Genomic DNA, 25,872 nt, shown 5'->3' on the forward strand with positions numbered 1-25,872 from the left:
TCCTAGAAACAATGTTTCTTCAAGGAACAATGGCAACAGAATGCCCCTTCCTTCTGGAGTATGCAGAAGGTGTGGTAAGGGAAAACACTAGACCAACGAATGTAGATCAACAAGGGACAGACAAGGTAATACTTTGCCTCAGTCTTCGGGAAACTTCCAGAGGGGCTTCAGGCAGGCCCCCACAGTAAATCCACTTCAGACCTTTCCTGCAGTCATAGAGGAAACAAGATCAGCTGACAATCCTGCGAGGTGAGGTAGCTGTGACTTGTTCTGGTTCTCTGATCTTCCAGTTCACCTCAATACCTGGCTCAGGTTTGATTTTATTAATAAGAACTTTTAAGATTCCTGCTACATAGTGGCTAAGGTTGTCTTGAGAAAAGAACTTAGGGATGTTTTAGTATTCATCCATACTTACAGGATTAAAGAAAGTCAGGAATGGAGAGATGGCTCAGTGATTAAGAGCAATGGTTACTCTTCTAGAAGATGCGGGTTCAATTCCCAGGACTCATAGGGCAGTTCACAACTGTCTGTAACTCCAGTTCCAGACACCCTCACACAGACATACATGCAGGTAAAACACCAATGCGCATAAAACAAATAAATCACATCAAAGGAAAGCCAAGCTCCTAAGAGAGGTGAGAAATGACTCTCCCAGAGTCAGTGGAGTAGAGTGCCACATGTAGGTTCCATGCCTAGCTGAGTCCACATCACGTGGGAATACCTCAAGATCTCTCTTGGGTGGTTGTGAGGTACAGAAGAGGGAAGAGGGTAAGGACCTCGAGGGCTCCTCCCCAGCTGTCCCAGGAAGGATTACATAGCTTCATTACTGCATCAAAAATCTTAGGTTCAAATACTTGTAAAGTGAATCCAAGAACACTTCAAAAAGATCATCCACCATGATCAAATAGGCTTCATCCCAGAGATGCAGAGATAGTTCAACATATGATAATCAGTCAATGTTTTCCACCATATAAACAAGCTGAAAGAAAAAAAAAACCCACATGATCATCTCTTTAGATGCTGAAAAGCCTTTGACAAAATTTAACGCCCCTCCATGACAAAAGTCCTGGAGAGATTAGGGATATGAGGGATATTAGGGATACATACCTCAACGTAATAAAGGCAATATACAGCAAATTGATAGCCAACATCAAATAAAATGGATAGAAACCCAAAGCAATTCCATTAAAATCAGGAGCAAGACAAGGTTGTCCACTCTCTCCATATCTATTCAAACAGTACTTGAAGTTCTAGCCAGAGCAGTAAGACAACAGAAGGAGATCAAGGAGATATAAATTGAAAAGGAGGAAGTCAAAGTATTATTATATTTGCAGATGATATGATAGTATACATAAGTGACCCCCAAAATTCTACCAGGGAACTCCTACAGCTCATAATCATCTTCAACAAAGTGGCTGGATACAAGAGTAACTCAAGAAATCATTAGCCATCCTATATACAAATGTCAGACAAGCTGAGAAAGAAATCAGGGGAACAACACACTTCACAGTAGCTACAAACAAAATAAAATATTTTGGCATAACTTTAACCAAGCAAGTGAAAGGCCCGTACAACAAAAACTTCAAGTCTCTGAAGAAAGAGATTGAAGAAGCTATCAGAAGATGGAAAGATTTCCCATGCTCATGGGTCGGTAGGATTAACATAGTAAAAATGGTCATTTTGGGGGGCTGGAGAGATGGCTCAGCAGTTAAGAGCACTGACTACTCTTCAGAGGTCCTGAGTTCTATTCCCAGTATCCACATGGTGGTTCCCAACCACCTGTAATGAGATCTGGTGCCCTCTTCTGGCCTGCAAGGACATATGCAGACAGAATACTGTATACATAATAAATAAATAAACTTTTTAAAAAACGGCCATTTTACCAGAAGCAATCTACAGATTTTATTTGAAAAAAAGATTTAAATACAAATATTTTGAAAAGTACTGAGCCATTATGCTTTCTATATATTCATTCATCCATTCATCCATTTGTTCAGTGTGTGTGTGTGTGTGTGTGTGTGTGTGTGTGTGTGTGTGTGTGTGTGTGTCCATCTGTCCCTGTAAACATCAGAGGGTAACTTGTGTCAGTCTGTTCTCTCTTTCCATGGGGGACCCCACAGTTGAACTTAGATTGTCAAACTCGTGACAAGTGTTTCACTTGCTGTACGTCTCTCTCTCTTTTTCCTGTAGTTTTCTTTCTTAGAAGGCATATTTCATTTGATTTTATATGTATGAGTGTTTTACCTGCATTTACATCATGTGTGTCTATTGCCCATGGAGGCCAGAGGATGACCTCAGATCCCCTGAAACTGGAGTTACAGATGGTTGTGAGCTGCTATGTGGGTTCTGGGAATTGAACCTAGGTCCCCTGGAAGAACAGCCAGTGCTCTTAACCACTGAGCTACCTATCACTCTAGACCCCCTGTAGCTTTCTTAAACATATAGGCAATTAGGTATGTTGTAAATAGTGCCATATTGAGACATTTGCTAATTGCAGAGTTTAGTGTTTCCTTAAAAATTTACAAATAAGCCGGCCGGCAGTGGCGCACACCTTTAATCCCAGCACTCGGGAGGCAGATCCAGGCAGATCTCTGTGAATTTGAGGCCAGCCTGGTCTACAGAGTGAGATCCAGGACAGGCACCAAAACTACACAGAGAAACCCTGTCTTGAAAAAAACAAAACAAAACAAAATTTAAAAATAAGGTTTACTATGGACTTCTTTGAGAATGCCTGCCTTCTAAATGAAAATAGATGGTCATTTGACAAAAGGTACTCTTGTCAACTATTTTTAATTAATGTATAACTTTAGAATCCACGTTGTTTTAAACACTCACACGGTTGGTATGGCATTTACACTTCTGCGGAATTTTACATGTGACTCTGACCTGTGACCTGTGGAGCCTAAGAGAGTCACCTAGTTGTCCCTTTCTCTGTATTTCAAGGAAAGGATGACAGAAATAAGCTCCTAGGTCTGAGGAGGTCACAGGAACTTGAATTTAAATTCCATTTCTGGTCATGTTTAGCAAACTTTAACACTCGGAATGCAGTAAGACATGAGTGTAATGACCGTGGACGGTCCACATCCCCTGGTGGGGCCAGCTCTGTGCTACCACATAACACGTCTCTGTCTTTATTTTCTAGTTTGAAAATAGAGGAATATTTTCCACACTGTGTTAAAAAGTGTGTGTGTGTGTGTGTGTGTGTGTGTGTGTGAGAGAGAGAGAGAGAGAGAGAGAGAGAGAGAGAGAGAGAGAGAGAGAGAGAGAGAGAGACTGACTACTTGGGCCTATTTCATAGTGCTATTATTCATCTTTTATAGAAGGAACCGAGGCTGGGCCTTAACTAATCTGTCTAAGGTAGAGGTGGTGCCAGAACTGATTCCCTCTGAACCCACGGTGTGGTCCACATCAGCCTGACTCTCCTCTTTTTACTGTTTGTGTCAACAGTGCACATTAATAAGGAGAGATATTTAAGTTACACTTTTGCTTCAACTGATCTTTGAAGACACATGGAATTATAATATTTTCTTCAAGTAAAAGGATTGGAAGTGGGCTGGAGAGATGGCTCAGAGGTTAAGAGCACTGACTGTTCTTCCAGAGGTCCTGAGTTCAATTCCCAGCAACCACATGGTGGCTCACAACCATCTGTAATGAGATCTGGTGCCCTCTTCTGTGTACATAATAAATAAATAAATCTTTAAAAAAAAAAGGATTGGAAGTAATCATAGAGAAATTTTGTACCCTCATCAGTTTTTCCTGACCCTTCATGGGTATCTGTGCCTTTGAGGTCAATTCCAATTTGTAAAAGCAGGTTAAATGGCAGCCCGGAGCCACCAGAATGGAGCACCAGAGTAGTGGCAACAGCTGGTGATTAGCTTCACGTGGTGTCTGCCAGATGCTATGCTGGACACTTTCAATGTATTTCCCCAGTTCCTCTAGAGCAGTGATTCTCAACCTCCCTAATGCTGTGACCCTTTAATATAGTTCTTTATATGTGGTGACCTCCCACCATAACATTATTTCCATTGCTACTTCATAACTGTAATTTTGCTATTGTTATGAATTGTAATATAAATATCTGTGTTTTCTGATAGTCTTAGGTGACCCCTGTGAAGAGGTCATTCAACCCTAAAGGGGTTACGACTCACAGGTTAAGAATGGCGGTGCTAGGCAGATGGATGGATCTAGAAAATATCACCCTGAGTGAGGTAACCCAGACTCAGAAGGGCAAACATGGTATGTACTCACTCATAAGTGGATTCTAGATGTAAAGCAAAGGATAACCAGACTGCAACCCGCAGCTCCAAAGGAGCTAGCTAACAAGGAGAACATTGAGAGGGACACATGGATCAGCCTAGGTAGGGGGAATAGATGAGATCTCCATGAGTAAACTGGGGGTGGGAGGGCAATCGAGGGTAGGGGATGGGGGATGAGAACATAAGGGAGTGGGATGGTTGAGCTGAACAGGGATGGAGTGGGAGAGCAATGAAAGAGATACCATGATAGAGGGAGACATCATGGGGGTAGGGAGAAGCTGGGTGCTAGGGAAGTTCCCAGAAATACACAGGGATGACCCCACGTTAGACTACTAGCAGTGGTGGAGGGGGTGCCTGAGCTGGTCTACCCTGGTGATCAGATTGGTGAGTGCCCTAATTGTCATCATAGAGACTTCATCCAGTAGCTGATGGAAACAGCTGCAGAGAGCATTGGCCAAGCACCAGGCCGAGCTCCAGGAGTCCAGTCAAAGAGAGAGAAGAGGGATTCTATGAACAAGTGCATCAGGATCATGATGGGGAAACCTGGAGAGACAACCAGACCAAACTAGTAGGAACTCATGAACTTTAGACCAACAGCTGTGGAGCCTCCATGGGACTGGACTAAGCCCTCTGCATAAGTGAGACAATTGAGTAGCTTGATTTGCTTAGGGGCCCCTGACAGTGGATCAGGATCCATCCCTGGTGCATGAGCTGGCTTTTTGGAGCCCACTACCTATGGTGGGACACCTTGCACAGCCTTGAGGCAGGGGGAGGGGGTTGGACCTGCCTCTACTGAATGTACCAGGCTCTGCTGACTCCCCATGAGAGGCCATTCCTTGTTGGAGGAGGGAATTGGGGGAGGGGGGGTGGATTGGGGAAGGAGGTTGGACGGGCGGGAGAAGGGAAGAGGGGGATCTGTGGTTGGTATGTAAAATGAATAAAAAAAATTTCTTTTAAATAAACCCCCCAACCCCCAAAACAAACAAAAAGAATGGCTGCACTAGCGGCAGATGTTATTGTCATCTTCATTTCACAGATTAGGAAAGAGAACCAGTTATGTAATCTGTCTGAGATCAAACAATTAGAAGTGATGTTATTGGAGGGGACAGGAACACGCATGGCATCACAGCTCACTCTTTCTTCCCACCTTTGCCTTCCCTCTGTGATGCCTTGTTAGGCTCCACAAATCTTTGCCTAGAGTGACTTTCAGACGATGGCGTGTGTGTGTGTGTGTGTGTGTGTGTGTGTGTGTGTGTGTGTGTGTGTGTGTGTGTGTGTGACTCACCACAGTACAGTCCTGATACACTTCTTCCAGCAATGATGAGGATGTGTGATGGTCCGAATTTGGAACACCCCATCAAGAGAGCTCCAGTCAAAGAGAGGCTGTTCGCTGCCAACATGGCTTTGATTCTGAAAATTTAAAAACAATTTTAAATTCAGCCCCAAAATATGAAGAAATTACTTGTTTTCAGACCCTATTGAGATTTTTACCGATGAATAATTTTTTTAGTTTTACTGAAAAGCTAGTTCAGGATTCTTGAAGCATGTCTGCTGCTTCCTTATCTGTGAGCTGATGTATTAGCACTGAGTACTATTCATAATGTACTTTCGTCTACCTGTCTCTTATTTTCATAGAGACAAGTCCCTTGATTTGCTTTGTTTTTGTGTTTTGGAGATGTGGGTCTCACTCGCTAGCCCTGGCTAACTGGACCTTACTCTGTAGCTCAGGCTATCCTTCAGCTCTCAAAGATTCTCCTGCCTCAGCCTCCAGAGTGCTGAGATTATAGCATGAGCCACCAGGCCTGCCTAAGCAGTTTGACTTAAGGGGACACTTCTGGTACTTATTCAGTTATTTGATTTTTCTACAACTAGTTTGTTTTAATGAGCAGTGTTTTGGTGACTGAAAACTGATTGTGTAGTTGCTATCCATCATTTATTTGTCTCTTTATTGTTTTGTTGATAGTAAAGTTGCTGCTTTGAAGTCAACTTTCCTTTTGTGGGCATTTTTTGGAAGTAGATTAAAACACTTTTCTAAAATCTGTCATAATTATAATTATCCTTATTTTCACACAAAGCCAGCATATTTATTTGTAAAATCTATGAATTAATAGTAGCCAAATTTAAGGAATTACATTATTTTTGAGACAGGATCTCATTCCAGAGTCTAGGCTAGTGTAGAATTCACTCTGCCTGCAGACTAGCCTGGCCTTGAACCTGTGGCAATTCTTATGTCTCAGTCTCCTGGGTGTTAGAAGTATAGGCATGACCCACCATATCCACCTACTGTAAAGCACCTTTTTAAAGCTGACAAAAGCAATAAAAACATCACTAACCAAAGTGGCCATGTGGAAATCACACACAGGCTTTCTTGAAAGTTAAGTCAAAGATAATAAAGCCGATACAAGAATCTGAGCAGACAGGTTTGGCGGTGTTTGTGCCCCAGTGACATGTGCATCCCTTGCTGTGTTCATGTGGTCACTTTGCCTATCAGGGTTTCAGACTCTGATGACAAGCGGGCTGTTTCTAAGCACATATCTTCAAGACCAAACACACCTTTTCCTTAGAGAATACAGCTAGGTGTCTACACAGTAATATTTGCCTAGCAGCCATGTGTAGGCTTAATGGTGTCCCCCAAGAGCCCAAGTCCTAATCCCAAGATCTGTAAACATCACCTTATCCAGCAAAAGGTGTTTTGTGGATGTGATTACAATAGCAGTCCTGGACAGGAAGAGTGTCTTGGAATATTCAGATAAACTCAATGAAATCACAGGTGTCTTTGTAAGAGCAAGGCACAAGAGAAGGAGAAGACATCACAGAAGAGGAGAATGGAGTGAGGCCCTTCTAAGATGGTGTGCTGGGTAGTTTATGTCAACTTGACACAAGCTAAAGTCATCCAAGAGGAGGGAAAATTAACAAAATGCCCCCTTAAGATCGGGCTGTGGGCAAGCCTGTAACGACATTTTTAAAATTAGTGATTGAGGAGGGTCCAGCCCATTGTGGGTGGTGCCGTCCCTCAGCTAGTGGTTCCAGATTCTATAAGAAAGCAGGCTGAACAAGCCTCGAGGAATAAGCCAGTAAGCAGAACCCCTCCATGACCTCTGCATCAGCTCCAGGTTCCCACCCTGTTTGAGTTTCTGTCCTGACTTCCTATAAAGATGGACAGTGCTGTGGAAGTGTGAGCTGAAAAACCCTTAATTCCCCGAGTTTCTTTGGTCACGGTGTTTCATCACAGCAATAGTCGCTCCAACACAGATAGAAGTTGGTACCGGGGTAGGGTGCTGCTGTTACAGACCTGCCATGTTTTGGGGAAGATTACAGAAAGACTTTGGAACTTTGGGGTAGAAAAGTCATTGAGTGTAGAGAATTCGGTGAGCTGTTCCTTAGGAGCTTGAAAGATAAACATTGAGGACAATGCAGTGCAGAAGCTGGAGGCTGGCTTGTGAAGTCCAGAGGGAAGTTTATAGACTCTATTGGGGCCATTTGTCATTTTCAATTAAGAGTCTGTGGTTCTGGTTAGCTGGGGCTGAAGAATCAGCTGTGATTAACAAGACACCAGAACTACTGAAGTGAAACCTTTGCTTTGTTGGGATACTTGATGCTGCTTAGCTGGAGCTGAGAATTTAGTGGTGATTAAGAAAAGACCAGCAGTCGGGCGGTGGTGGTGCACGCCTTTAATCCCAGCACTTGGGAGGCAGAGGCAGGCGGATCTCTGTGAGTTCAAGGCCAGCCTGGGCTACAGAGTGAGTTTCAGGAAAGGCGTAAAGCTACACAGGGAAATCCTGTCTCAAAAAACAAAACAAAACAACAAAAACAAACAAACAACAAAAAAAAGAGACCAGCATTGTTGAAGTGAAATCTTCTGGGAAGTGTTTCCTGAGTACACACAGAAGCTGTCTTCCAGAGGGAAGAACCCTAAGACAGAAGTTGTTAACAGGGACTGGGATATTGCTATGATAGGCCAGACCATGTTTTTGTTTGAAATAATATGGACTTTGGGAGTTTGGGTTAGGAAAGCCGTGGAATGCTTTAAGCACTGCCTAATGGCCTATACTAATAGGAGCATGGAAGGCAGTGGTGCCAGAGTGATTGGAGCTGTGGGGGCTGGCTCAAGAGGGTTCAGAGGAGAAGAACGTAACTATGTGGCCCAGAGGTGGTTCTTGTGATATTTGGTGAAGAAAGTGGCTGCTTTTTGCCCTTATCCAAAGAGTCTGCCTGAGGCTAAAGTGAAGAGGTTTGGATTTATTCCATCGGCAGAGGGAATCTCAAAACAGCCTAGTGTAGACTCTGTTGTGTGGTTATTAGTGGTAACTCTAACGAAGATTTATAATGAAAAGGAGCAAGCTGAGCAAATAAAATACAAAATGTACAGATTGAGAAAAGGGACAGCAGGAAGTGGAATAAAGCTAAACCTTATGTTCAAGGAGACAGACAAATTAAGAAATGGAGCCGGGCGGTGGTGGCGCACGCCTTTAATCCCAGCACTCAGGAGGCAGAGCCAGGCGGATCTCCGTGAGTTCGAGGCCAGCCTGGGCTACCAAGTGAGCTCCAGGAAAGGCGCAAAGCTACGCAGAGAAACCCTGTCTCGAAAAACCAAAAAAAAAAAAAAAAAAAAAAAAAAAAAAAAAAAAAAGAAATGGAATAAAGGGAGTGGTGACCTCAGGGCAAGATCCCACCCAGCTAAGTTTCCAATGTGTGAAAAGGAACTAAAGAAAAGTTTAGAACTGGGTATGGTGGTGCACACCTTTTTTTTTTTTCTTGTTTTTGGTGGTGCACACCTTTTTTTTTTTCTTGTTTTTGGTGGTGCACACCTTTAATCCCAGCATTCTGAAGGCAAAGGCTGGCAGATCTCTGAGATTTGAGGCCAGTCTGGGCTACAGAGCAAGTTCAAGGACAGTCAAGCTTAGGCAGTGAAGGACAGAAAGCTGATGAAGATGTAATCCAACGAGGGGGCCATGTTCCAGTCTCAGCAAGCAGCAGAACTTGCCAGCTTCGGCCATGCGGCTCTGGCTTTAGAGTCAAGGAGTGACTAAGGGAAGCCACTGAGGCCAGGCATGTGCCAGAGGTGTACCTGAATGGAGGCCTAGAAAAGCCATGTGTGAAGCTATGAAGTTGAAGCCTGGATTGTCTTGGAGACCCCAAAATGTTGGAGATATCAGAGTCATTGGATACCTGCCAAAAAAGACTTGGAACTTGGAGAAAGAAGTGTGTTGCAGTCTGAAAGGAGTTGGAGATCTGAAGAGTGTTTTGACATCAGTCTTGGAGATGTAGAGTTTGGAGTTTGCCCAGCTGGTTTTCAGTCTTGCTTCGGTCCAGTATTTCCTCACTATGCTCCCTTCTCTATGTTTTGGAATGGTAATGTATATACTGTGCCATTATATGGTGGAAGTATGTGATTTGCTTTTTGCTTTTGATTTTACAGGGGATTACAGTTAAGAGATTGCATGAATCTCAGAGAGACTTTGAACTTCAGACTTTTAAATTAGTTTGGGACTATGATAAACTTTGGGGACTTTTGAAGTTGGACAGAATGCATTGGGCATTATGATATGACTACAAGCCTTTGGGGGCCTGAGAGTGGAATGTGGTGGTTTGAAAGAAAATGGCCACCAAAGGGAGTGGCATTATTAGGAGATGTGGCCTTTTTGGAGTAGGTGTGGTCTTGTTGGAGGAAATGTGTCACTGTGGAGGCCGGCTTTGAGGTCTCACATAATGCTCAAGCCATGCCCAGTGAGACAGACCATTTTCTGTTGCCAAGATATAGGACACTCAGCTACCTCTCCAGCACCATGTCTGACTGCGTGCTGCCATGTCCCACCATGATGATAATGGACTGAACCTTTGAACTGTAACCGAGCCACCTAAATTAAATGTTTTCCTTTGTAAGAGTTGCCATGGTCATGGTGTCTCTTTACAGCAAAAGAAACCCAAAGACAGTGGCCACTGTTGTAACTCATGCTGGCAGCTCAACTTGGTAGTCTAAGAGTCATCCAGGTGGTTTTGGTTTTGAAGGCATGAAGGGGCCATGGAAAGCAGCTGAGGCTTGGCACTGAAAGGCCAGGAGACAGACACCATTGGTGAAGGTGCAGCCATAGTGGCAGCTGAAGACCCAGGGATGAATGGGTCATGCAGAGAAGTTGAGGCTTGGCAGTACAAAGAGAACCTAGGAGGGCCTATTGGTGAAAGTGCAGCCCAGTTGTGGCATAAATGCCCAGCATTTTGTAGATGCCAAGTACCACGGGATGACTGCCAAGAACAGTAGCAGCAGTAGAGTGGAGCCTGCCTGAGCTTAGAGTAAGCTGTGTGTGCTGCAGAGGGTGGAGTCAGAGAAGTGACCCAAGCCACTGTTTGGAGGAGCCCAGAAGGTGGTGAGTGAGTCCCAGACACTGGGCATGCAGTTATTTGTATAGTTGGAGTTTGCTTTTGCTTTGTTCAGGTTATCACTCTTAACTCCTGAAGTAAGGAAGTATTTATCTTAATTTTGATTTTTTACAGGAGCCCACAGGTGAGAGATTTCAAACTTTTAAAAGAGATTTGGGATTTTTAAAGAGACTGATGTGTTAAAGGGACAGAATTTTAAGATGTTTTTGTAAAGACTATGGGACTTTCAAAGATGGGAGGGGGCCATGAGCAAGGAATTAGGGGGATGGTATTAACTAGAGAGGACGAGGCAGGGATTTGCTCCTTAGAGTCTCCAGAAGGAATCAGCACTGCTAACCTTTTGGCATTTGTCAAATATAATGAATGCTGGAGTTCTGACCCTCAAACTGAAAGAAAATTAATTCGTGTTGTTTGGGTCACTAGGCTGGTGATAATTCATCACAGTGGCCAGAGGGTGTAAGGAAATCCTGGACTACCTTAAGAGCAGGCAGTGTTCCAGCGCTGGCTAGCCCTGGGGCTGCAGTGCAGGGACCCCGTTAGGGTGGCTCTTGGCGCAGACTGCCAGGAAATGCTTTTTGTCTTTGCGAGGAAAGAGGATGCACAAAGCTAATGGTGGTTTATTTACCCTAAGAAGTTGTTACCAGCTGATAGCATCTATTCTGTCAGGCAGGGTAAGACAAAAATAGAAGATTGGGCCAGTCAGCAGTCAGTCCTGCTGGAGCAAGGGTCCCCTGAGGCCTCTGCCCTCCCCAAGGTCTATAGACAGCAAATGCTTGCTGGAAGAAGGGGAAAGGTTATTTTCCGTGGTCTAACAACCGTTGGATGCCCACGCTCCCGCAAACAGCCCCTCCTCCATGCTTGTGTAAGTCATTAATTAAACTCATTCACTAAGAAAGAAAAAGAAAGGAATAAAGGAAAAGAAAGGAGAGGAGATGAAAGCAGAGGGGGTGTAAACATGATAAAATACATGGTGTACATGTATGGAAATGTTATAACGAGACCCACTACTGTGTATAATTAATACACGCTTAAAACTTAAATAATTTAAAATTATTTAGTAGCCGGGGTAGGGAGCCAAGGCAGGCAGACCTCTGGGAGATCACATATAAAGCAGGAGTTTTCTTAACTGAGGATATTACAATAACCTGAACTTTACTGTGTACTCGAAAAGGAGTTTCCTTCGTGAATAGTCAGTTTCTACATTTTTACTGTTTCTTGTGTTTTATACAATTTCAGTAGAGAAAGTATCGGTATTTTAATTAGTGCCTCCAAAGCAACAGTTTATGTTAGGAAATGGAAAGATGAAATGAATCAAACCCAGAATTATTAAGCTAATTAATTACCAAATTACCTCTTTCCTTTTCAATTTTTTTTTTTCATTTTCTGAACTTTCCCTGTTTGGCATGTGTTAATTCTATTGTGAAAATAAAAGGTAATTAACACACAAAATTGGATTCAATTAACAGGAAATCAATGTAAAAAACAATAACTTGCTGTTCTAACTTACCAGAAGCCCCAACTTTGGTATACCTCTTAGCAAGCGTATGAAGGAACTGACTCCACTGATGTAGTTTTTTAAAGTTGTTTTGAATTTTGAGTATGTGTGTATGCGTCTTGGGGGTGGGTGTGTGCAGGTGTGAATGTGAACTGGGTCACCTGTAGCTAGAGGTACAGGTAGAGAGGGTGCTGGCAACCAAATTCGGGCTCACTGCAAGCACAGTCTTGCCTCTTAGCCACTGAGCCATGGCTCTCCTCAAAGCGTGCAATAGGACCTGGAGCTGGGAAGCTCTATTACTGTGATCTCTGGTGGAGCTTTGGGAGCTTAGCAGGAATGGCAGCAGGAAGTAGAAGCCCTGTGCCCAGGGTGTGGCGACTTGTCAGGATGTGAAGGTGACCATCGGACTGACTAATACAAGTGTCAATTTTTAGTTTACAAATGAAAACAATGTTTGAGACCTGGTGTAATTTGGTGGCACTTTCCTCACAGGTTTTAAAACTTACAAAGCCAGAGGAACAAAGTCTCTAGAAACACACATCAGATTCACTTTTTCTGCAAACCCTTCCACAGTGACCAGGATTTACTAGCTGACTGCAACAACATTTTCTATTGATTTGGCCAACAGTGACCTAGCTCACAGGATTCTAAGTTGAAAACCACTCTAACACTGTCCCACAAATGGGAAGATGGTGTCTCTCTATAAAAAGCAATAACAAAATATTAAAGCTGTGTTTACATTAATTTATAAAACTCACCTTCCAAGCCTGTCCCCTAGCCACCCACCAAAGAATGAGGCAACCATTCCACCCACTGCGAAGCTGGACACAGAGAGAGACCAGAACATAGTGATGAGGGTGGCAGATCTTGCAGCCTCCTCTTCATCTTCAGCCCAGGGGGGTGTGGTCTCAGGTGCTGGCGTGACTATGAGTGGGAAGTCTGTGCTGTTGACAGCATCGTTACTGGTAGCTGTTCGGTCATCCACCGCAATACCCAAAACATGTCGGTAATGGGATATTATGACCTGAGGAAACAGGGAAAGCCGTCCATGACTTCAGCATTGCACAGATAGCCTATGACGTCCCTTTAAACGTCTGTTAGGTGTTCAAACAGGGCGGCCTAATTGTGTGAGCTGTACAATACAGAGATGGGTAGACTGATTTGTAGTTGGTCATGTCCTGTAAAAAAGAGGTGACGAACACAGGCAATGGAGCAGGGTGGGAGGAGGCGCCGGAAGTAAGTATAGAGTACCCGGAAGCAGCTCCCGAAGTACGTTCTGCTGTAGGTTGATGGCCGCAAGGGCTTGGCTTTGTGGCATGATAGCTTCTGCCCCCAGCTGGGCAAGGGGGCTGAAAGAAAAGGCTCACTAATGGGTAGCCTCTGCTTTTTAATATCTGCCAGAGGTCTTGGCTTTTATGTTGACAAGTACTTACATTGAAGATATTCTTTAAGTAGAGAAGACAGATTTTTATATGAGTGTTAGTATTACACAAAGGATTTAATAGTAATATAAAAGGAAAAAAAACTACTGGCAAAGCTCAGAGTAAAAACTAAAGTTAGAACTATATAAAATTCTAGCACCTGGTGTTATATCCTTGGTAGAGTGAGCTATAAATTTAGTCACAGACTTCCTAAAAGTTAATGCAAATAGATTCAAATGGTCAAGTCTAGAGTTGATGAAATTTTGAGATAAAAACAGCTTAGATAGAACTGAGAAAGTATAAAGACTTCTCTTATGGGTCCTCAGAGAGGTCAGTATTTCCCAAAAGAAAGAGTCCTCAATGCTAAATTTCTAGCCATATTTTATATGGCTGCTGTAGCCATGAAGATGCATCGCAGCCTTTCCCCCTCCACACCATCCTTCTCAGCACTGATTCATCCCTGTTCAGCCCCCATAAGCTGGGTAGTTCCTCTCCAACGAGGATCTGGACCATTGCTGCTCCCTCTTCCCAGTTATGAATAAAGTCCTGTTTGTAAAACAAGCTGAGCCACAGGGAGATTCGCCATCCTCTGTGCAAGGTCGCTCTCATAGATGGCTCTCCTGTAGAGATAGCGGGCATGGGAAAAGGTTGAAGGAATTACACAAAATGTTCTTAGCAGTTTAATATATGGAATAGAAATAATTGCAGGTGATTTTATCTTCTATTTTCTGCAGTGGGCAAGTGTAATTTTTATGCTCATGAAAAACTGTGTCTTAAAAATACCTTCAAATGTTCTTCAACTGGTAGAAAATGCCGGTAGGGGTCTGTGTTTTCAGCTCTGGCTAAGGCTTAGATTGAAGGAGGGGATATCTCAGTCTATTCTCTCTGGTAAGACTAGAGAGGATGGTTTTAGTAGGGATGTGAAAAGGACTTCCAGAAAGGAAGGATTTCTAGATTGGCCTGGATCTTAGGAGGCTGAACAAATCAGCACATTCTTTCATCATCCACAGAAAAATATGTGATTCTAGTCTCCTGCCCGCCCCATCCCCTCCCCTCGCTCCAGCATTATTCTTTGGAAGCCAGAACAAGAGGATTGACATGCTAAGGATGATGTGCTCTTAATGAAGAACCATCTCTCAGCCCTAGGAGCTGAGCAGCAGTCCGTGTCGGACTGGTCTGCACACACTCCAGTGTTCACAGCCTGTGGTGTCTTACACTTTTCTCAGAACTGTAAGAAAAGCAGATAAAATGATGAAATGTGATGGATGTATTCAGAGCACTCCACACACCCTGCGCTTTCCTCATTGCATCCCTTCCCTAGGTATATTCTCTCCCAGTCTGAGTTGGAGCTCAAGGACGTGGCACAGTCCCCTAACTAAAGGGCTGTGGCATCTGGGAAGAGTGAGGTCTTTCTGAGGACCTACTGCATAACAGAGAAAGATACACAGAATGCACCCAGAAACAGTAGGAATTCTCTGACATGTTTCCTTACAAAGTGCCACGTCCTTTCTCCATTCACAGTGAAGAAGATCCAAACTCTTTGAACCTCTTGACTACCGAGCTAATGTTTGTAGTTTTTGTGCTGAAGGTCTGTGTGAGACAAGGAGAGGGAAGGACAGCTATCTTTTTAGTGTTTGGCCCCTAAAGTTTCTAATCTGCCACAGAAATGAGTCAAAGGTTGGGATAATCTGGTGGTGGAAAGCCTGATGCAAATATTGGTGCATGTTATTGTGCATTGAATGGACACATCCTTCTGTCATTCCGCCTGGTTCCCTGGTGTTTTTCATTCATGCCTAGGGGACAGCTGTGACCGAATGCTGCAAGGCATTCTTGCCTTTCGACCTCCTGAACAGGAGGCATTAAGTTAGCATTTTCTCTGAGCTCAGAGAACAGCAGTGTCAGAGATAAAAAGTTGTGCACTGCTCTTTTTGACTCAGGGTTGTTAACCCAGGAGTCAAGGCCAAAATACCAGCTGTGAACCAATGCACATTGTACCTGGCCAGGCAGGCTCACCCCATGTCTCTCACGTGGACAGTTTATCTTAGTGTGTGAGGAACATATGATACTCTGGGCAGGAAGAACCGACAGGACTTGCCCCCAAAGAACTGCGTTGTTTCACTTACGTCCTGAGGTGCGTTGATCACCCCGATGTCATAGCCAAACTGGAAGGAACCGAGCACGGCAGTGAAGACAGTGAAAGCCAACGTCCCTGTGATCTGAGGATGAAAAACAAAGCTGGGAAGCAGCAGTTCCTGCCCCTGACCGCCACATGGACTCCCCCAGGCTCTGCTTCTTCCCCTCCCACAGCCAACCACAGCAGCCCGGTGCTCACAGGGCAGGTGTTAGTCTAGGAGAGTGTGAACGCTGTTCACCATTGTCTCCTATTGCTAAAGCTGAAAGTCAAAAGAAAAAACACAGCAGGATAGCTGTTCCAGGGTACAAACTCAACATTCTCTTTGTGTCTTTTTTTAAAAAAATGATTTGTTTAGTTTATGTGCATTGCTATTTGTCTGCATGTATGTCTGTCGATGTCGGATCCCTGGGAGGTAGAGTTACAAGCAGTTGTAAACTGCCATGTGGGTGCTGGGAATTGAACCCAGGTCCTCTGGAAGAACAGCCAGTGCTCTTAACCGCTGAGCCATCTCTCCAGCCCTTTTCTTTGTGTCTTATACACACGTGCATGTGTATACACACACACACACACACACACACACACACACACACACACACACACGACAGGGGAGGAGAGAGGGACAGAGAGGAGAGGTGGAAACCATGGGCCAGGCAGGTTTTGAACCCCCTGGTTTGCAGTTGAGGCTGATGTTGAATGTCTGGTCTCCGTGACCTCCCCTCCAGAGAACTAGAATTACAGGTAAGCACCACCATACCCTGCGTGTGGGCTGCTAGGGGCAGGCCCACGCTTTGTTCACGTTAGGCAAACGCTTCACCAACTGAGCTTAATCCCCAGCCCCACATCAATATCTTTTCAAGATTCAAAGTCAGAACTGAGAATTAGAATTGCTGCTGAAGGGAAAAAGAACTGCCAGCTCAGAACAATGGTCCTGCGGTAGCATCAGTAGAGATGGGAGCTTTCCAGACATTTCCACTGTGCAGAAACACCCTAGGACTCACTCAGAGTCATCCTGGTTATCATGATCTGTACCTGTATCCAGGCAAGAGTGCTTTTCAGAATTTTCATGAGGCTGAGCATGGAGGTGTGAGTTAAGTTACCCTAAAACTGCAGAGCATTCAACTCACAATTAGTTACTTATCCAGTCAGCTGACAGGAATCATGCATGCAGATTCACAGGTCAGGGTGCTTAGAACAGCAGCTTGTAGAAAGAACTGTCATTCAACAAGAATGCCAAACAGATTCAGTCACATCATGATACACATCAGATACACTCAACATGCTATGCAGCAACTCAAAAGAATAATGTGACCAAATACACTGGCTTTTGTTGTTTGTTTTTGTTTAGAGACAGAGTCTTACTTTGTAGCCCTGGATAGCCTGGAACACATAATGTAGACCAGGCTGGCCTCAGACTCACAGACATCCACCTGCCTCTGCCTCCAGAGTGCTGGGATTAAAGGAGTGGGCCACCAAACTCAGCTCGGCTTGTTTTAAATGGTAAATGAAATTGTAAACCTCACTGAATGATTTGTCACATGATTGATTCATTGATGCTTCACAGTGCTGTGAGTCAGGCCTGGTGCCTTCTGCATGCTGGGAAACTCCACCTGTAAGCTACAGCCTTAGCTCACTAATGCTCTGAAAAGGACGTAGACACGAATAGTATTGGACTTGTACATACAATGCTTCATTGAAGAATAAATACAAAAGTGACTCTTTTGAGAAGACTGTAAGACTGGAGAAGTAGAGGTAAAAGGAATATTTTTAAAATCCATGCTGTTAGGTATTTTATAGGGAAACATTGTATGTGTTATCATATAATTTAAAGTTTCAACCAGGCAGCACAGGCATTATGTTGGGTGGATGAATGGGTCACATCGGCATGGATTTTGGTTCCTTGTTGTTTTTTTCTTTTTTTATCCTTAAGTGACTCTGCCTATTTCCCTTATAGCATCTTCGGTTTTTGTCTGAATTGTAAGATTGTAAATCTCTGCACTCCAGCATGAAGAATAAATAATTATCCAGGACCCTGATTCTCTAATAAAACTCCAGCTCAGTCATCAACAAAGTCTCACGGACCTTTCTAGGGACCCTAGAAGTTCTCCAGCCCAGTGACTCTGAAACAAGACTCTATTCTGGGGCTTAGGATCTGTGTAGCTTCTAGAGCACCCCAAGTCCTTCTGTTGGATTGGAATCTCATTTGGGTGTGTGCAGTCTGTAGATTTCCACAGTTCCCTTCTTTTTATAGCTGTAGTCGGCCATTGTGGAGGCCACTGTCAGCAACTTTGTCCTGAAAGGACAGCAGGAGATGCAAAGATGTCTGTCTGTCTGTCTCTCTCCTCTGAAGACACATACATATATTCATGTACATCACATGTATTATATATTTATTACAAAGAATATATACATATTTATACATAAGAATATCTTATACACAAGCAAGTAATATTTAAAATATGCATACACACATACTTACTATATGGCTTATAATGTATAGACTTATGCAAGGTTTTGAATGACTTTCTAAAATGTAGTAAGACATCTGGAACTCAAAAAATTAAAATCTAGGATGGGATTCCATTTGCTGGGTGAATGGTTTATCCTCAAGTCATCTCCCCTCTCAAGCTGTTCCCAAGGATTAGGATTTCTTTTTGTTTACAGAAAATAGTTATCAGCAGCAGCGAGGAACCAGGTGCATTGGGAGGGCTCTGACATCCTCTCCATCACATAAACACAACTTCAGAGCCCAGAGCTGAGGATGCTTCCTGCATGCCCACTTGCTCCTTTATATGGATTATCTCATTTATTCCCACCATTCATTTTTCACTGATGCTATAAAAAATTCCTAGCAACCCAGTGGCTGAAACAATACAACCTAATTTATCTTACAGGTCTTCGGGTTAGAGGTCTGGTCTGAGTCTCTACAGGCTAAAATCAATATGTTAGCAGGCTATGTTCCCTTTGAGACTGGAGAAGAAAATTTGAGTTGATGGTAGAATTCACTTCCTTGTGGTGGTACAACCCTGAGGTTTCTTGCTGGCTATAAATTGGGGGCCTCTCAGTTGCAGAGGCTAGCATGCTCTTCCTCCGTCTTTACAGCCAATGATGACAGGTCATATCCATGTCAGATTGCATCTCTCAGATCCTGACAAATTCTTCACTTTCAGGAATGTATAATATTAGATTTAACACCTCTGAGTAAGCCAAGACTATCTCTCCATCTCAAGGCCCTTAGTAGATACTATATCCATCCAAGTTATCTAGGTATATATAGTCTGGAAAAGTTTTGTTTATGACAGGGAAATTTTGTGAAAATTACTAAGCACAAACAATCCCACCTCCCTGCATCCACCCATTCTAATGGCAAAGAGATTGGCATGGCATCTGTATAGAGCTAAGACAAATAGTGAGGACTCAGAGGGGTTCTCACTCAGTCCACAATTTGGGTTCCTAAAGGGTTTGCCTGTTCTCTCAAAGACCCTGCAGGTAGTCATCATCTCACACTCAAGGAAATGTGGAAATGGAAGTAACTTGTACGGAAGGCAAGGGAAGGGAAATCTTCAAGTCTTTTCTCTAAACTTCTTCACAGGCCATGGCATGATAAGCTGGAAACATTTTAAAGATCAATTGTATTTGGGGTTTAATGCATTTTGGTTAGAGAAATGAGTTCCCATGTTCAATTTAAAACGCACGGCAGATAAACATGGAAGAACAGCTCAGCATGGGGCCAGCGAGCCGGCTCGGTGTCTGCAGGTAGGTACTGGCCAGCTTGTGAGTTAAATGCCTGGGACCCACGTGCTGGAAAGTGAGAACTGACTCCCGAAAGTTGTCTTCTGACCTCCACCTGTGCACTGTGACAGGAGTGTGTGCATCCATACACACACACACACACACACACACACACACACACACACACACACACACCAAAATAAATAAATTTTTTAAACTTAATATGGAAGTAGTTGAACTTTAACCTGAAACAAAATGTGGTATTTATTTTGTGGCTTAGAAGTCATATGTCATATATTGGCATAGACAAGTAGTTGTGAAAGTCAGAAAACTTAGAAAGGGGTTCTATAGTATCCCTGTGCCTCAGTTTCTCTACCTTGGAAATGGCTGTAATGACAGGTAATGGGTGGGATTATGAGGCTGGCATGCTGTGGCTGTGCTCAGGAGGAGCCTTGGACAGGATTATTGTAAAAATGAAGATCGATAATGTGCTCCCCTTTAAGTGGAGGGAGGGCACACAGCAAATGCCTTTCTATCCATATCACCACATTTCATGGATTGCGTCTATGAAGCAACCATCTACCAACTTTTCATACCTCACTAACAATATCCAAAAACAACATGAAAAGCAGACAGGATCTCAGCTGTGCACTGTGGAAGCCATGCTCAGGGAGCGTTAAGAGGGTTGTGCCTGACCACAATTAGTCTATGGCAGATATCCTAGTGCAGAACATTTAAACTTCCACTGTTAAATAAGAAAGCAGATTTTCCGAAAGCAGCAACTATCGATTGACAAGGAAGGGGAAAATGTATGATTTGCCTCCACATGCTTCCAAAAGCCAAGCCAAAGGTGATTTTTGCATCCAATTTTGAAAAAGACCAAATATTTCTCATACCATAGAATTTTCAGACTGAAAGGAATTTACAAAGTGACAGATGTTCGTCTGATACCTCCACTTACTAACGGAAGAAGAGGAGGACTCACAGACCATGCCCCTTGTCTGATCGTCTGTGCATTGTGGGTATGTCCAGACTGACACTAACTCTCCGGAGCCACCATTTCTGGTCATCCTTTAACTTCCAGTGGTTGACAAAACTGAAAAGCCCTCTCTTTATGTCAGTCTGTACAGCTCTGTGTTCTGTTCTCAGGCAGTTCCTTGACGAACCAACGTTCTTACAGCTTAGTCTCTAAAGCACCGGAGGAATTTCCGGAGGAATTTACCAAAGCCCGAAGTTCGGCTCTGGGACGCCCCTTTGACAACATCTTCTAGACATTAGGTATATGGATGCTGCCTTATCATGTTTGCTGAATCTGCGCACCATCCCTGTAGTTACTAATTTAATATTCACCCACGCATCATCATTGTAGTTCTGCCTACCATAGCTCCATCCTGAGTTACAGCACTCACAGAATCATGAACCCAGGACCACTCTTTAAATGTGCACTGTACACATGCATAACTGATATCTAAACATCTGCCCTCTAAGCCTTCCTTTACTTACTCTCAAACTCTGAAGAGATTGCTTCGTTCACAGATTCCCAAAACAAAGCCTAGATAGTTCATATCAGGCCCCAAGAATCATCATTTTATCATAAGATAGAAAACTCAATGCTCAGTTGATTTAATCTGAGTTTCAGCAGCACACATAGCATTAGAGTCCACATCCAAGCCTGGCTAGTTTCACAGCACCTGGTGTCATTCATGAAGCAATGCTCAGGTCAGTATGTAAGGGTCCCACTCTTAACAGGGGTACAGATTTATCAACTTCTATTATCGTATGCAGGAGTTTGAGAGAGCTTGTAGACACGGAGAATAACATATCCTTTTGAAGGTTTTATTTGGAAAAGGACTATCTACAGAGATGTTGAAATACCAGAGAAATGAAAACCCCATGGCCTTCCCTTTGCTTACCGGTGATTACCTAACATTCACCACATTTATTTCATAATCTGTATTGTTGAACCATTTAAAATAAGCTGCAGATTACCTGTGTCACCTCATTCCTGATGACTTCAACAAGTACTTTCCTTAAGAACAAAGACCTCTTCCTTTCTGATAGAGATATTCTCACCCAGGGATATAATAGAGTGTGCCAATGTCAGCTAAGTCAGCCCAAAGCCAGATTCTCCAGAGTGTGCTCCATCAGGTCTTTTCTTCTCGTGGTCTGAGGTCACCCACAACAGTGCCGTCAGCTCTCGATCTCTTAATCTAGAACAGTCTTTCCCTTTGCCTTTCCTACATGGGCATTTTTGAACATTCCAGATCTACTTCAAGGTTAGGTTCCGGTAAACTTGCCACAGGCTTGGGGGTGGTAGCACATTTCTCCAGTGTCAGGCTATACAGTGGCCCTTGGGAAAGTTATGCAGACTAACCAGCAAATATCCTTAAAACTCCGATTACTGAATAAGAACTCGGGTTTGCTTAGCAGCTGAGTGGATTAGTAACTGGCCAAGTAAAGAGGTAGCTTGGAGCTGTGCTAACTGCATCCAGGGTCACCCACAGTTTTATATGCTCACTTGAACAGATTCCCAGTCTCCTCAAAACTAAATCAAAGGAACCCAAGGTTGCTTTACCTTGTCTCCTGACATTGTGTGTGTGGAGTTGTCCTCTTAATCCCAGGTCCTGTACTGAATGTGGGTGAGTAGCTGACCAGCCAGAGTCCTCAGCTGCCTGGTTATACATTGTAGGAGGAGGAGGAGCAAGCAGAGTTGAGTTCTAACCTTCACCAAGGTTAGAGAGTATTGATGAGACGCCAATCAATATGCCCTTTACCTCGGTGACCTGTGGCTTGAGTGTCTCTGTTCCCTGGGAAAGAAATGAGAGTAGGTATAAGTCACAGAGGCAGGCACATGTTAAGGGCTGATAAGTGTGGCAAAGGAGCAGCCCGTGGGGTGTTCCGCAGAAGCTGAGATACGCTGTGTTGTGGGAAGACAAGGGCAGGTGTGTGCAGTGTGCTCTGCAGAGAACCAGTACCGTGGGCTTGTGCTGCAGAGACGGCTTTGTGGCTGAAGACTGTGGAGACATCAGTCACCTGAGTGAGCTGTGGAGAGGCGTGTGCTCGGGTTTGAGTCACAGTATTTTACTGAGGGTGACCTTAAGAAAGGGAGTCACTGTGACTTTTCTTCACTTTAGGTTTGTATTGTTGTTTGTTTTTTGACCTGATAAAAAGGAGATAAACATGCACACACTTTGTTCTGTTGAGGGGGTTAAAGGAGATAACATGTATGTGTTTGGCACAAAGTAAGCTCTCGATAGATGATGGCGACACATTTTCTATTATTATTAATTCAGTGTGTTTCAATATGTGATTGCAGAACCAGATGTGGCACACATCTGTAATGTCAGCACTGCCACCATAAGAGGACTGTGAGTTGGAGGCCCATTGGATTACATGAGAGTTGCTGGCTAGCCTTGGCTGCACAGAGAGACCCTGATTGGGGGAGAGAGTGCACCTTGTATGATAGCCTTGGGTTCTCAATGGACTCGGCTTCTATGTCTTCAGCCTGTTTCTTTCTAGGAATCCCCAATGCATCTGATCCAGAAATGATGAGGAGATAGCAAGTTAGTTTGGCTTTCACTGACTGGCAGCTGTGCAGCCTGGGCTCCCCAGAGACCACGGGGAGCAGCAGAGGAGCTGTGAGAAGCAACAGCAAGGACAGGAACCAGGGTGGGAACTGCACTCGATTTGCCTGACATTCCCCTCCTGTCCTCATTTCTCATCTCCATCCCTGCATGTGTGGTATATATGCACATGTGTGTGTACTCCTCTGTGCAGAGGCCAGGGATTGATGCTGAGTATCTCCCTCTATTACTCTCTACCTCGATATTTGAGACAGGACCCCAGAAAACTTGAAAGCTCCTGGTATTCACCCCATCCACCCCAGTGCCAGGATGATAGGCACAGACTTTTTATGTGTGTTGGGGACTTGAACCCAGGCCCTCCGGTTTTCACAAGTGTTCTTACCCACTCTTCAGGCCCTCATTTCTGGAAGGTGAAAACGCGAAGCAACCAGTTTTAGGAAGCAAATAATTAAATTCAAAGCCCAAACTTCAGCGGACCTCAGCATGGTTGTATTCTCTAACATGCGGCAGATGAGACGCAGCCCCATCTTGCGAGGACTTAAAGTGAGGACACAACCTGCTGAGAGTCTCCTAAGGCAGGCGCGTGAGGGTTGATAGCGTGTCATTAATCTTTACAGAGTTCCTGCCTCTGTCAGCACTTCTCGGGGCTTGACTGGTTTAACCATCGAGTGCTCCAGGTGGTGGCGCTCGTCTTTGGCGCCAGGCCTTACAGCGCCCCATGACGTGCGGGCTCAGGAGTCCTGTCCTCAGCACCACGGATGGCCCTGAGAGGAGATGCCTTGGCTGACTTGGCTCAGTACAAAGCACGCCGGTGCTGCTGTCAGGAAGGAGAGCTGCCCTGCGCTGCTTTTCTGCCTTTGTCTTCTGAAGTCTGCTTTGAAGTAATGGCGTTTGTCTTCCTTGTGTAGCTGTGGCTGGGGTCCACCACCACTGTGCTTCTCCAGCCTGGTGCCCCGGGACATAGCTCCTCCCCCATTGGAGATGCGACTCATCTCGACTATTCAGCAGCTGGGGGTGGGCTGAAACTACCTGCAGGTTGAGGATGGAGGGAGCATACTGCACAGGTTGATTTTGGCAGGGGAACTCAGACCACAGACGGGCCTCATGCTGAGCGGCTGATGTAGCTTCAGGGCGCTGAGGAGCTGTGGGCTTCTGTGGGATAAAGTCTGGAAATGAAACCTGGCCTTTTGCACTTTGCCCTGAGATGACGTCTCCTCACTGAGTGCTCATAATTATTCAGAGATTCCCTGCTGCACTGCCAAAGCAGCCTTGCGTTGTTTCCATCTGTCTTAGTGCCCCGTGCAGAGGTTTCAGGCAGGCACGACCAGTACTGGGTCCCAGGGATTGGGTTCAAGTCCTGATATTTGCAGAGCATATGCTCAAACCCACTAGGCCATCTCCCCAGACCTGGCTTTACACTTTTAAACCTTTCGGGTCACATTCTGATTACATCATTAATTAAGAGAGGAAATGCCAAGAACTGTAAATGATGACCTCACTTCCCTCTTTACCCTTTTAGTAAAGGGAGAGGAGTTAGCTTTAGTTTTTGTTTTCTCTATAAATGAGAGGAAATGGCCCAGAGCATTCCTCTGCTGCGTTCCTCTCCGATGGAGTCAGGTGCCCGTAACGGCAAAAGGCACCCCTGCAAGCTTGGCCAAACCAAGAGGGCAAGGGCTCACGGGAAGAGCTCAGTCCTGAAGGGTGGGTCCCCCTGCCTGGCCTCCCTGGTCCTCTGGTCCAACTGCACTTTCTTGATGTGGAAGTCAAGATTGATTTTAAAAGTTAAATCACATCATGAAACCTGCCTGCAAGTCCCCAGAGCTCTAGCATCCCCGGCCATCCGGGAGCTCTTCCTCTGCTCTGTGCCCTGAGAGGTAGGTCCCCTTGAGGTAGGTCCGATTCTGAGGCTGTCTTTCCTGCTCAGGACTCAGCCACTGCCTCCGGTTTGTCTGTCACAGTACTGGGGAGACCGACAGCAGCCATGGACACGCAGGACCTTGTAGACCATAGGAGTGGCTAGAATCCACGTGAATGGCAATGGGAAATCACCTGTACTATGATCCACTGTTTGTTTTAAGAGTACTTCTGTTGGAGCTCTTCTTTTTTATGTTGTTGGGTTTTCTGTTGTTGTTTTTGTTTTTTGTTTGTTTGTTTTCTTTACCATACCTGACGGTTACAGTCAGTGTTGGAGCTCTTTTTTCTGATGGCTGGGCATGTGGCTCAGTGGACAGAGTGCTTGCCTGGTTGCACAGAGCTTCGGTTAGAGATGATCCCCAGCACCTCAGAAACTCTGGCTCTGGTGGCACATGCTTGTATCCCCATGCCCGGGAAGCAGAAGCAGGAGGGTCAGGAGTTCAAAATCATCCTCAGCTACTTAGGGAGTTCCAGACTACTTAGAGTACATGAAGCCCTGTCTCAAAAAAAAATGGTGAGAACCCCCAAACAGAACAAAAAGATAATCCCCGTTGTTGTGTGCAGGGTGGATTGGATGGGAGCATCAACGAAAGGGAGAGACAATTTACAAGCGCGCTGTGACGATTCAGGCCTGCTTCTGACTGCAGAACTGATGGCAGGGGAGAAAGAGAAGTAAAAAACTCAAGGTATATTTGGATGTTCAAAGAAAACGGTACTTGCATATAACTGCATTTAGGAGAACTAGGGACGGGAGATGACAAGTCACTTTCTTGCTTGCTAACCTGGGGTAACAGACACATTTACAATTGCAGGTGCTAGAGGTTCAGTCATCTGAGTAGTGATGCAGAGCTTCCTCCAGGACCCCATAAAAATGAAGCAGATGCACTTTGCTCCACTTTGTAAGAGATGAAACTTTTTGAGGCATTTATCAGTCTTCATGCAGTTCGAGACAACATGGAGA

The 25,872-nt window shown here is 44.5% G+C and overlaps 2 protein-coding genes across 4 annotated transcripts in view; one reads left to right on the plus strand and one right to left on the minus strand.

Moving 5' to 3' along the window:
- The window catches only part of Slc2a2 (solute carrier family 2 member 2), a 35,748-nt gene extending 13,631 nt beyond the window's left edge, over positions 1 to 22,117 (minus strand). The window contains exons 1-4 of the mRNA XM_006971166.4: positions 21,989 to 22,117; positions 15,674 to 15,766; positions 12,888 to 13,153; positions 5,542 to 5,666 (exon numbers count right to left, since the gene is read on the minus strand). Coding sequence (XP_006971228.1) covers positions 5,542 to 5,666; positions 12,888 to 13,153; positions 15,674 to 15,766; positions 21,989 to 22,003 — 499 coding nt within the window. The 5' untranslated portion in view covers positions 22,004 to 22,117. The remainder of the gene's footprint in view (positions 1 to 5,541; positions 5,667 to 12,887; positions 13,154 to 15,673; positions 15,767 to 21,988) is intronic.
- A 43-nt stretch (positions 22,118 to 22,160) lies between these two features.
- LOC121830097 (uncharacterized) overlaps positions 22,161 to 25,872 on the plus strand; it is a 35,186-nt gene continuing 31,474 nt past the window's right edge. For all 3 annotated transcript variants that reach the window (XM_076573948.1, XM_076573951.1, XM_076573949.1), the window contains exon 1: positions 22,161 to 22,465. The gene's annotated coding sequence lies outside the window, so the exon portion shown is untranslated. The remainder of the gene's footprint in view (positions 22,466 to 25,872) is intronic.

The sequence above is a fragment of the Peromyscus maniculatus genome, chromosome 6, assembly GCF_049852395.1.
Source record: "Peromyscus maniculatus bairdii isolate BWxNUB_F1_BW_parent chromosome 6, HU_Pman_BW_mat_3.1, whole genome shotgun sequence".
Taxonomy (NCBI): domain Eukaryota; kingdom Metazoa; phylum Chordata; class Mammalia; order Rodentia; family Cricetidae; genus Peromyscus; species Peromyscus maniculatus.